Raw genomic sequence first — 13511 nt, 5'->3', positions numbered from 1 at the left:
GTTTTTAGAAGGTGGGAGGAAATCAATTATATGGAAGCAACCCATGCATACATTCATAGAACATGCCAAACTTTTCAGTAGACAGTAAACAGAGGCAATGATTAAACGAATGGTTTTAGAAACAGGATTGGGATCTGCAGTCCTGGGAAACAACAGACCACCAGAAGTTGCCACATGATTACTAGCCCTTAGCCAACTGCCTGTCTGTGTTCATCTCTCTCTCTCTCTCTCTCTCTCTCTCTCTCTCTCTCACACACACACACACACACACACACACACACACACACACACACACACACACACACACACACACACACACACACACACACTCAAGCTGATCCGGTAGCTGAGGGCTGGTTCTCGGCAGTGCAGATTTCTGCAGTGATGTAGTGGATATAGGTCATCAGCATTCACTGCACCACATACACAATCCTTCAACACCGAGCATGAAGGACAAATAAAGTGACGAAGTGACGGTCTGATTCACACACTCTAACACACACACATACTCAAACAGACTCTCAATATCAAACAAACACATTACAGTGCTTTTAGTTTACATAAATAAATCCCTTTCTCTCTGGGGCTGTATATCATACCATACTCCTGAATTCTAATGCACTGACTGTGAAATGGGTCATACAGTATGTTAATGAAAAAAGACAATTTAAGAATTTGGCATTAGCATGACATTAGCATGATTTAGAATTTAAATAATTTCTCTAAATCTTTTGTAAAAAAATTTAATTGATATTCATCACACCTCATATTGTCATTGTACTGCTTTTCCTTGCCCCTGTTTTTTAAATCTCTGCTCTGTCAGTTTGACTTTCTCTCAGTATGTTGCACAATACTGACTGCAGCACAAAAACACACCATGAAAGCCCACGGCAACTCTATGTGTCATCTAAGACACACCACATAAGCATCAGAGCAAGTTCAAGTTCAAATGCTGGCACACCAAACAAGTCAAAAACACACACACACACACACACACACACACACACACACACACACAAATTTAGAACAGAAACCTGATTGTTTAATGTGTAATTGCTGTATGATTTTAGAACCATGTCCATCTCTTAAATAAAAATAACTGAGTGTATTTGTGACGGTTCAGTTGTTGATTACATGTTATTGTATTGCAGCTCTGTTCACATGGAGGAGGCTTCAGCAATGATGCAGGGTGCCCAGGGCATGCTGGTGCAAAACTGGCCAACAGTATCCAGTGCTGCAGGTGAGATACCCCTTGATTGTTATGAATCAGTACTTACAACAATGTTTCATGTGACTTTGTAAACACTTAAACAATAAATAAATAAAAATATATAGAAAACTAGATGTGAAATCACTTTGCTTTTTTTTACCATTACCGCATTTGTCCACATTTATACTAGCGCACAGCACACCTTCAGTAATTCTGTTTTAAGAACATCTTCTTTGTTATTTTTAAAGTTACAAGTTTACATAATGAGCATACTTTTATGTAACGAGTCGATTACCTTTGCTTGCTTCATCTCGTGGCAGGAAGTGTAAATTGGCAAACAATGATACCAATACTACAAATCCCATGGAGCTTTAGTGTTAATGAGCTATGAGCTAAGTAATGTAGTCAGTTATTGTGTATTGTAAATAATCTTTAGGTGATTTAAATATGGGTAAAAATTAGGGCTGTATCTAACTATTTTTATTTGGCTGTTTGTGCCACATACATGTGTGTCTCTGTGGTAATTAACTGTATTTTAGATGAATTAGGATGTAAAGCGCATGAACTGTCCGATGATAAACTACTTTTAGCGGTTTTCACTTTTTTTACGTGTTGATGAAAAGATGAATGAAATCACGCAAGCTTAATAACGAGTATCTCCATTGGCTGCTAGAGCTGTCCATCAAAACCGTGTAGCTCCGCCTCCTCCCCTCCGGTAAAAAGTGAAACTCTGTGTGATGTTTCATCTCTACAGTTTATTCAGCTTATTCTATCACATGGTTATAAACATGATTTATATTTGTGATGTTTGTAGTTATCTAAAAACACATTCGTATCTGATATTTATATGGACTAAGCGTTTACATGGACTGTTTTAATTAACACTTTTTTTATATAGCAACAGTCAATTACTTATAGATAATGTCTGCTAACTTGACTGTTTCAGGTATTTATAGATGTTTAAATGGTAATTTAGAACAGTATTTCCCAGTATTCTTTCTGCACAAACAGTATTAAAGGGTTTTCTTAATAGATCTATGAAATAATCATATCTGTGTTTTGATGCTTTATTGATGCCTTATATTAGATCAAAACATTATGGTTGGTGCACCTGTTTTCAGTGTCAGGGTCATGAACAGGAAAAGATCCTCACTTTTGTCAGATAATGTGCTTTTTACAATGAATTTAGATTGAACAATTTTATCATATTTTATGAATGTTTTATTGGTAAACACGTTCTTGCAATAACAATGTGCATAACTGTTCAAATTTTGCTTAATTATTAGTTTGCGATTAATTGAGATGAATACATATATATTAGGGCTGTCACACGATTAAACATTTTAATCGAGATTAATCGCGATTAATTTTGTTCTTTAATCAAGATTAATCTCGATTACAAATTTTAATGTTAAGAGATACTAGCATTCAGTACTTACAGCAGCTGCTAGAGCTGCAAGGGGTAACAGAATCAAACTGTGAAATGCTTACTTATACACTGTACTTTTTTTTTTTTTACCCACGATCAGCCAAAAAACATTCTAACAGGGCTTTTTTTCTTTCTGGCAGGATCTTCTTTCTAATATCTACATTATTTCTACACTAAAACTCATAATTAGCCTGTACAAGTGCCTAATCATTAGCTGACAGTGATGGTGTATTTTGGGTGAGAAACAAAGTGTTGTTTTAGTAAGTCTTTTTGCAAGTCTTTTTGATTTAGTTACACCTTTAAGAGAATTCAAATGAATTCAGTTAATTAGTTAAAATCTTTTATTATCATCCATTGAGTTTTAAACTTTTGCTGAATGCCATGACCTTATTACATGCCTGAATACCTGTGTTAACTGGCCAGTTTATCCAGAGCAAAATTACAGAGGTGTCATGTTTTGGTAATTAAATGTCTCACTGCAGGGGTGGTCATAGGATTGGGTCATGACGTTTTTTCTTCTTATTTAGTATTTATCACATTTATAGACAGACACAAGAGTATCGATCTGGTGTCCTGTTAGAGAGGTTAGGCAGAAGCTGTGGGTCTCCTGGGTGGTGGAAGAGTAAGATATTGACAATCTGATTGAACAATAGATAGACTAAACCTGCAGAAGCTTGATTTCTGTAGGAGAGAATACAGGTAAATGTTATGTTATGGGATGTGTAAGATTATTAAATGGACAATGTAAAACTTGATTATGATACTGTTAAGTAAATGAAGGCCGTGTACGGGTCAGTTGACATGTATGCTGACTGCAGTAGAAAGATACTGGATATGCCTTAGTTGATTAAGACTTGATGAAATCAGTTTGAGAACAAAGAATGTGTAAGAATGTGAGCACGCCCCCGGCATAGATAAGGGGACTATAAGAGTGTGTATGGAGAGACAAACAGGGCTCTTTTTTTGCATGCGCCTGATATTAGGTAAAAAGAGTCCTCGGCCGAGCTGTTGTACCCTTGACTTTCCTACCATTTGTAATAAACAAATTTGTTAACTTTTAACTGAAGTAAAGTGATCTCTCCAATTAAAAAGCACAACAGATGCCTCTTTTGAGGTAAACCAGGTTATTAGATTTTGTTCTATTGCAGCTGCTTTGTTAACTGTACGTGTTGTATAAGTGACAAAAGAGGCAAAATGTCTGAGGAAAAACAGCTCACCCATGAAGCACAATGAAGTATGGTACAATAATCATCTGTTAATGGTTAAAAACTCAAAGCAATGTCACAAATTTGCATGGTGTAAAGCACATAACCATTCAAACTGAAGTGAAGACATGTTCTCTGGGCTTACACTTACACTATATCAACTGTTTGAAGAACCAGTCCTAATGCACAGACAGTTGTTCTTTTGTGTTGATGGCTATGTTTCCTTACACCCAAAATAAACGTTAATGCTATAGTATACAGTGGCATTCAGTTTAGCACAGAAATGTCCTTTACTATGTCTGTGTAGCAATCCCCTGAGCATTAAGTGTGATTCATAAAAATATTGTTTGATATGAAAGAAAAATAAGCCATAACCTCAATCCTATCCAACATTTTTGGGATGAATTTGAAAGCCAACTGCATGCCAGACTCTGTTGCTCAAATAAGCTTGTGGCTGAATGAAAGATCTTAAACGTCATAAACCATAATCTAGTGTAAAATCCACCCACATGCCTCATGCATGACATGGTCAAAGAGTAGGGCAGACTGTGACACAAGTAAAGTCATCAGGCTCTGCACTAGCCAGAGGTGGTCTCCTACATAGAGCTGTAACATGCACAATGCACAGCCACATGACTTTTTGGGGACCAGAGCTTGATCCTCGCCTACAGTCATTGGCTGTTGGGTGTTTCTTGTGTTCACTATGTGTCCTTATTGGTTTCCAACAGGTACTCTGATTTTATCCCACTTGTTTAAATCATGCATGTAGGTTGACTAGCAGCTCTAGATGATTTAAAAGAGTGAGAGTGTAAATGTGTGTGGATTTTTTTTCTTGTAATGGATTAGCACCCTGCCCTCGACGTGTACCTGCATTGTTCTTAGTATTTCTGGGTGGTGCAGAACCCAAGCCCTGATCATGAAACAAAAATGACTAAATTAAGAAAAATAATCTACTTTAATTGTTTATTTTTTTTGTAAGAACCATTTTGCACAGGAAGGCTGTGAAGACATTTTCATAATGTAAAGCAAGAAGTCTGCTACATTGGCACAACGTTATTCATTACTTGAAGCTCTGTGCTATGTTTGTCTGCTAATTATTGCCAAGCAGGGATTGACTGTGCAGATGTGTAACTGTCTGACTGTACAGCGGATGGCAATATATTTATTTCAGTATGTTTGTTCAGTGACAGTCTATGAAGAGGGAAAAGGACAAATATATGGAAATTTACACATTTGTTTAAAAATTGTAATGTTGGTGACACAGAAGAAGATTTTCTACTGAGAGCTATGGTTGACCACGGATTGTGTGCACTGACAAGACCTTGCGGTGGTTGTGTTGCTAGGGAACACTTTGTGACTGGTTGCCAAGCAACAGCAGTGAACCTTGAGAGATTGCTGCAGTAGCAGGGAGTGGGTGAGCATAGATGGGGGGAGGCAGTTTCCACAGCAACAATTCATACTCAGAGAGGCAGAGGGAAAGGATGGATAAAGGAAAGGAGAGGAACTCCTGGCATGGTGAATGAGAAAAGAGGGCAGAAAGCTATAGATAGAAATAAGGCTGAGAATGCTGTAACTGTTGGATGTTTAAGACATGTGGAGTAGAATAGAACAGAATAGAATGCCTTTATTTGTCATATACACATATAGAGGTTTACAATACAATGAAATTCTTTCTTTACATGTCCCAGCTTGTTTGGAAGCTGGGGTCAGTGCACAGGGTCAGCCATTGTAAGGCGCCTCTGGAGCACAGAGGGTTAAGGGCCTTGCTCAAGGGCCCAACAGTGGCTGCATGTCACAACTGGGATTCAAACTCTCAACCTTTCAGTTGATAGCCCAAAGCCCTACCCACTAGGCTACCGCTACAGATCCCAGAAAGGAACTGTAGAGTACATCACATAGCAATACTCACAATATAGAGCACTTTCTTTATCAAATTTGGGTGTCAAATTCTTGACATCTGGCTAGCGTGGTAACAGTTTTAGTGAGATGTAGCTCAGTAGAATTTGAAATACCGTGAAATACAGAAATATGATGATTAAAAACTGATTTGGATGTTTATAATTAAGGCCCTACCTAATTCACGGCGGTGTAAACCTCATCATGGACCGTGAAATGAACTGCTTCCTGTGTAATATGAAGTTTCAAAATTAAAATTTTTTTAATTCAAAATGTAAGTTGTGTTTAGCGATTTAACATTTTTTATTCGGGTAGCGTATGAAATATTAGGTGGTCCAAGCAATCATACAGCATTATACACCATCATAATTATGTTAGTGTAACAGACCTTTCTGTGGTGTAGTGTGTTGACAATGTTTGATGTTTGTGTTTACAAATTGAGTGCATTTGTTCTTTTTAGGGATTCAATAGTCAATAAAAAAGTGTGCTTCTATACACACTTGATCATCTCTCTGTGATTTGTGTTAAAAAAAAAAAAAGTATTGTGCTCCTGATAGTTTGTCTATCTACAGTTTATTTCTTTCTTCATTAACTTGTCAAACTCTAAAAACGCTCGGTTACATTAGCAATCGGTTAGACAAAACTAAGTTTGAAAAACTCCCAACCGATTATGTGGATGCTGACGAGTATTCACGTATTTGTTAGGGTAGGCTGTGCTGTGTATTGTAGCTTTCATTTATTCTATCATTCAGTTTATGAGTGTTATTAAATGACTGCCGTGAAATGTGGCACTTTTGTTAAAAAATCTGTGAAATCTGTGATTTTTAAAAAATCAGACAAACTTTTTGATTTTGCTGCTTATTTTAGGTCTCTTCGCATCGTGTTTACTGGGTTCAAGTCACAGCTTTAACGAGGCTCCAAAATTTCTACTTCTTTTTCTTTTAAGCAATACAGATGTGAACTAGCTTTCTGTACGGCTGCATAACCCAATAACACTCTCAGCTTTAACTCACAGACAGATGACTGTTCAATTTCCATAAGAATTTTTGAGAGAGTAAAATTCTGTGTTTCCTCTAAAATGACAAAGTTCTGCCACACAATCACACTGCCCTTATCATTTGATAAGATGCACTTAGTATGAAATACCATGTTTGCTTTTCACCAGACATAACGCGATCATCCAAAATATTCCATATTGGATTAATTTGTCTGAACATTCCAAAGAGTTTGGCAGAATCATATTTGTCATTTTTTCTGATTTCCTTTTTTCATTGTTGAGTCATTCATCTCTGACCTTAGCAAAGGCAATAGTTTCTACAATTTTTTAGATATTAAAAAGACACGTTCTGAATTAGATTTTAAAGAAATTTCCTGGGTAGATTTGACACTGTTTTATTTTTTTTCATTCGAAGATGAGGGTTCATACTGTGGTTCAGGTATATCCTAGACAAATGGCTTGCAAATGGCTTGTAACCATTTTTTAGTTTCATTTATTTTAAAAACTTTTACTTAGTTTTTTCTGCATTACATTGGGGCATATGGTTTATGTTTTCCCATCAGTTGATATATAATGGTGTGTGTTATGTCATATTTAATAATGATTTTAATTCAGACCCTTTGTGACTGTAATATTAGCTCTGTTCTCATGCAACATATTACACTGACACAGCACTCTGTTTGTCAGAGCTCAGTTTAGTCTATTATATAAATTTGGAAAAAATGGAAATTAAGTCAGGCTTTTCTTTAAAGGCATCATTCTTTTTGAGAATTAGTAAAAGTGGCTGCTCTAACACCAGTTGTCACTTTGACTGCTGTGCAGAGGTCAGTGGCTGGGACTAAAGACAATAATCATCTATTTTCATAATTTAATGCATTGCACTAAAAGGGCCCCTATAAAAGAGTTGTAAAGTTTTTTAAAGCATTCCTTCATTTTAACAGAAAAAGAAATTTTTAATGTTCCTAGCCAAATCAATACAATACAGGTTGTAAAAAGCAAGTGAGGATGTTGGGGCTAAAAATGGATGAGAAAAATCAATTAATGACCATAATTAATGACCATAATTAATGACCATATGCTGCATGAGAAGGTGTAGCAAAAGTCAAGTGAGTGTAACATTCATTTAATGTATTTCTATTATTCATTTAACCAGCTGCTTCAATCTGGTTAGGGTCAGTGAGATCAGTGTTTTTAATTACAGGGTCACACACCCTTACACATATACAGTATGTACTTACACTGTGTGGCAATGTATCATACTTGTTTTATTTCCAAAGTGCAAAAGAAAATTAACACTCAGACCAGAGTGAAAAGATTAAACAAAGGTCCCCAAGACCGTTGCTGCTGTGTGGCACCCCATAGCACCAACTGTGCTACCATACTGTATTTAATCCGACAAGTATCCTAAATAAGTTTAAAAAGTATTCATATTTTTATCGGACGTAATAGAATGCTTACTGTTGGCACCAGCTTATACCTGCAGAATAGTCATACTGAATTGGAAGGAAGGTGCTGTAAGTGCAAGAGAACTGAGAAATAATTAATGCAAACATAAATTGTGTGGAAAAAAAGAGAAGCAGAAGTAGATGGCGAGACCTGAAAGCAGAAATGTTATAATTCTAAAAAGAAATTCCCAATTGTTTTTTATTTTTTCTTCTTTTTCTTACGCTTCTTCTTATTATTATTATTGTTGTTGTTGTTGTTGTTGTTATTATTATTGTTATTTAAATTTTTGACTTGTAATTAAGTTAGAAAAAGACACGTTTTTACTTTATTATTTGTGATTTCGTGTAGACATTTGGTTACTTGTGGTAATTATATCCATTCAAAATTAAACCCACCACACAACAAATTGTGCACAAAGTCAAGAGATCTAAATACCTTACACTTTACCCTACTAAGCTTTTAATATAATTTATTTTTAAAAGATCTATTCCACAATAAAACAGATATAGCTGAAGATGCTGTTTTTATAAGATTTTACAAGATTTAGATTAGATTTCTATGTTTATTGTAAACAAAATGACAGAAAAAGCATGATGGCCATTCAGAGGTGTCTGACCCATGGTCTTTATGATTGTTTGCCAGTTTTTAAGTTTTGGTGCTACAGTGACCAGTTTTCTTACTCTCCACATACATACTTATACTGTACAACATAATTGCTTCTACAACATCTACTGCAATATGTAGTCAATAATAAGTAAAGTAGAAATTATGTGCTGGCTAATTTTATTACTTTTTTATATCCATCACAATACAGAATTATCTTTGTTAAGGCCAAATTTGAACATTCAGATGATATCATGTGTGTATCAGCCAAATGTAAACTTTAAATACATAGAATAAGCCAAAGAACTAAGCTTTTCTGAACTGCATTATGTCTTTCACACAGATGGCGAGGCTGAAGGACAACTCTCCCCTCCGGTTGGAGCTGGGATCAACAGCAACAGCTGGAGCTTCCGTTATGGTGCTGGCCCAGGCTATGGCCCCCCACAGGCCTTAAAGCCAGGAGAGATCCCCCCTGAAGCTTTTATCATCCCTGGCTCTCCTGCTATCATTTCCATCCGCCAGGACCCTGGTGCCATGGACGACAAGGGTGACTTCATCACATTTGGCAAAAAAGAGGAGGCTAAGAAAAAGAAAAAGAAGAAGAAGGAAAAGAAGGACAAGAAGGAAAAGGGCAAGGAGGATGGGGATGAATAGATGACAGAGATGTTTTTGAAACAATCTTCCAGCTGGAGTTGGTAACTAAAAACGCAGACTGAAAAACCAGGAGAAAAGAGAAATATAAACATCTACAATGATGTGCTTGTTACATGCAGCTTTAAGTATGGCAATCTTGATTTGCCAGCTCTGCCCAGTGCTGATCTTTCAGTAACCAACCACAAATGAGATCCTGTTATTGTACCATATTGGCTCCCAGAATGCAATAATTGGCTTTGTACTACCTTATGCACTCAAAAGTTCTTGTTCCACATCGCTACATGAGGCTAACAGAAATCTAAACATAAGCAATCAGGCCAGTCCTTAAATCTAAGTTCTGAGGGTTTGGTGTTCCCCAAACCCTCACACCTTTATTATGACCTGGGCTTACATACAGTAGTTTGTATTGAAATGACACAAACAATCTGTAAAATGTGGTGATTTGTTTATTTTTATGAGAGATTAATGCTGGTTAGATTCAGGGGTAGTACACTACTGTAGTATTGTACATACCATCTTCAAGTACTGGTGCGCACAGAGCCCCCTGCTGCCTTGGAGTGACATATTAATGCTAAAAACTCGAGACATGTTTTAGCTTTACTCATGGTAACGAAGAAGTACAGCCTGGTAGATACATTGAGTTTAAAATTTAAATACACATTAACATGCAAACTAGTTTGGTATATACAGACAGGTGACAAATAACTAGCAAAACTCAGCGTCTTTGTTTGCTCACTAGAAAAAGCTTTTATTTTATAAGTTTCTGGAGCTGTCCTGAAGTAACTGAACACTATTCTTACAAAAGTTCTCTTCTTAAATGGTGTTGTGATGTTTGTGGTGAATCTGGTGCATATAATGCAATTTAATACATTTTCATTTTGTATTAAATTAATTAATGACCTCTCGTGTTTTGTGAATTCGGTTTGATCATATTGGAGACCTTTCCAATAAGAGCAGAAATATGCCATGCCTAAAATCATGTGACTAATCAGAATTATGTTTATTGCTTTGCAGGGTCCCTGTCCTAAATTGGATAATTGAACCTAAACCATGACAGAAACACCCTTCCCCCACATAACTAACTACCTTAATTGTAGTGGTCAAGGTTTTGAGCCTGTACCTGTAGATTGGTGAATGCTGCTTAGGAACTTTTGTCCAGAAAAGAACTAAAGAATTAAAAGATGAGGCAGTCTTTTAGACTGGAGCTTCTGTCATCCGTGCCCTAATCAGTAACCTTCTTTCAGAGTCACTAGTATCTTGTTTTTTCTGCCATTATGATCCTGTTTAGATTTTTTATTCATGCCACAGCGAATGGTGTAATTTTGAATGCTTGATTTGTATTTAAACTATTTATATTTTTACTAATTAATTGTATGTTTTTCATCAAATTTGTTACCTGTCTGTAAAAAACTGGCTTAGTAAATGCAATCTACTAACTCCCCATGCATGCCAATATTGCTAAACCTATATGATTAGGAATGCTTCTTGTTGTTTCATTTCAAGTCAAGTTTTACTAATTTTGCATTTACTTTAAATGTTAGGTACTTCTAAAAACCTAGTCCTTCTGTACAATGTTTTGGCCTTTTAGTGCTTGTAAGATCTGCTCACTTCACATTGTTCTACTTTGTTGCATCCTACCTTTTGTAGCCAAAAACTGGGCAACATTACCAAAACTGCTCTCTCATGGCTATAATGTACAACATGTCTTGATGAACTAAACAACAGAGCTATGTTTCATGATAAAACACACTTTTACCCATAGTTTCTGCACTGCCTCTGCACTGTTACAGGATCTCTTAAAGCTTACCTCTTTTGGAATATAAACACATGAGCTGTTTCATCTACAATTAAGCACTTAAGTAGCAATGAAAAAATTGTGGGCATTACAAGCGTATTATTTCATGGAAATCAATTATATATAATTACATTTTTTAATCATGAAGCTTGGTATAAAGAACGTGAGCCTGGTGCAGCAAGTTTGCTGTTTAATTGTAGTGGGAAATGAGCAGTAAAATATTTTCAGTCAGACTTGTTTACTTACTTTTGTGTTCTTCTTCTGGAGTGCTTTGACCACTTTTTGTTTTATTTGAATTATTTTGTCCTGGGTGTAGGGCTATTGGTCACGGTGTAGGATGGATTTTAGAGCTGCTATAATCATTATATTCGCCACATAAACAAAAGTCTACATACACATTACATATACGCGCTGCCTCCTTCAGGTGTGGGTTTAGTGCTGTCAGATCACTAAGTGACTATTTGCATGTAATACGCAGGTAAGACAAAACTATATATACAGTAGATATGTATATATATATATAGATAGATATCTTTTCATATTTATTTTCAACCATTTCTCTAGGAATTAGAGACATTCACTGTCTCTAAATATTTAGGCCTATTTCTAATTAGTCATTCAGATTAAACTGTACAAGCACATACACACATACTAACCGGCAATTTACAGATGTGCATTGATGCCATATCATGGATAAGTAGGATAAATCCTTGATGGACATCAACATTAACCATTTTAGATATATGTAATGCTATAGTGTTTTGCTCTGCATCTTTTTCTACCCATTATTATATTTAATACCACGAAAGAAGACAGTATTGTCTCCTTCATGATTCCCTCTGATGCCAACCTCCTTTTCCATTAAAAGTTTAAAAAACTTAATATAAATATACATTAAAAAAAAATCCAAAAAAGTGTCTATGTACTCTGCTTGCGTGTTGTGAATGTCTATTAATTTGATGCCAAGATAGCACAATGCTCTTGACTTTGATGGTGCAAAACCTTTTTGTACACCTGAACATCCGTGTAGTGGTGGACTAGTGTTTCCTTTTACTGTTGTCTTTTCCTTTTTATATCACTTTATGAAAAACTGTTAATGTGTTTTGTTTATAAACCACAAATAAATTCTTTCATAAATACCTTAGCAAAGTGTACGTTCTTTGTGTGTTTTATTGATTTTTAATTCATAAGTCTCTTATGGCACATTGTCACCAAGACTTTTCATATTAAAACTAGCATGTTACTACTACTACTACTACTTCTATTATTATGATGTATGAAGTAGTTTGAATAATAATAATAAGAAGAAGAATAAGAATAACAAGTTCAGTAACAACAACAATAACAATAATAATGTTTGTTTTAATTAGTGGACATCGCCTTGTGTACAATAAAAGCATCCTTTAAAGTCCATAAAAATGTGGGCGTGTCATTAAATGTCTTGTTATCTAGATAGCTCATTATTGCTAATGGTAGATATTTACAAATCTTTAAATTTAATATATAAACAGTTTTAAAATGTGTGAGATTTATGAATGATTTAGATCTTGTAATTTATGGCTATCCTCACAGAGATCAGACTAGGCAGATGGTGGAACACGTAATCATACACTCTGTGTTCTGGGTCTGCAGCCTGCTAGAGCAGATTACTTACACATTGTCAGTGCTCCCAGAATAGATCTAAATTCCATGAGATGAATCTAAATTACAGCCATTTTGTAATACATAATTGTATAGTTGTATGTTTATAATATATTTTAACTCGTGCACCACCCTCTCCAAAAAGGTTATTGTTCAGCTTGTACAGTGCATTTGTTCAGAATTAGTTTCAAAGTTTCAATAAACATAACCATATTGAGTTATTTGTGATGCTAATGACTTAAATAAATGACAAAATAAATTGCATCACAATTGGTAACACATTATTATTTTCGGTTTTGTGCTGTCCGTGGTGCTGAAATCGTGCACAAGCTGAAGTGAAATATTATTTAAAATAAATGTTTCTGTTTTAAAAAAGAAATAGATGAAAATAAACATCTTAACTTACATAACATTTCATATTATATTCTAAAATCGTTTAAATAAGCAGTTTTCAGCTTTATTTTCCATCGTATTTAACTTAGCAATTTGTTGCTTTTGCCTCACTGTGTCGCTCTTCACCAATATTAAATTCCGTCATGGAAACATCCATTTGTGCATGTTTAAAGGCACAATGCAATAAGAGAGGCACAATGCAATAAGAGGTGCACATCCTAACACTGAATACACTGACTTTG

The 13511-nt window shown here is 35.5% G+C and overlaps 1 protein-coding gene across 2 annotated transcripts in view; it reads left to right on the top strand.

Annotated features, from left to right (window-relative positions):
* The window catches only part of LOC134332718 (protocadherin alpha-C2-like), a 95290-nt gene extending 84964 nt beyond the window's left edge, over positions 1–10326 (top strand). For both annotated transcript variants that reach the window (XM_063014472.1, XM_063014471.1), the window contains exons 3-4: positions 1152–1240; positions 9130–10326. In XM_063014472.1, the coding sequence (XP_062870542.1) occupies positions 1152–1240; positions 9130–9440 (400 nt within the window). In that variant the 3' untranslated portion in view covers positions 9441–10326. The remainder of the gene's footprint in view (positions 1–1151; positions 1241–9129) is intronic.
* Positions 10327–13511: the final 3185 nt, after the last annotated feature.

Source organism: Trichomycterus rosablanca, chromosome 18 (genome assembly GCF_030014385.1).
Source record: "Trichomycterus rosablanca isolate fTriRos1 chromosome 18, fTriRos1.hap1, whole genome shotgun sequence".
NCBI lineage: Eukaryota > Metazoa > Chordata > Actinopteri > Siluriformes > Trichomycteridae > Trichomycterus > Trichomycterus rosablanca.
Note: the sequence above shows the minus strand (reverse complement) of the source record. Positions and strands in the feature narration are given on the sequence as shown.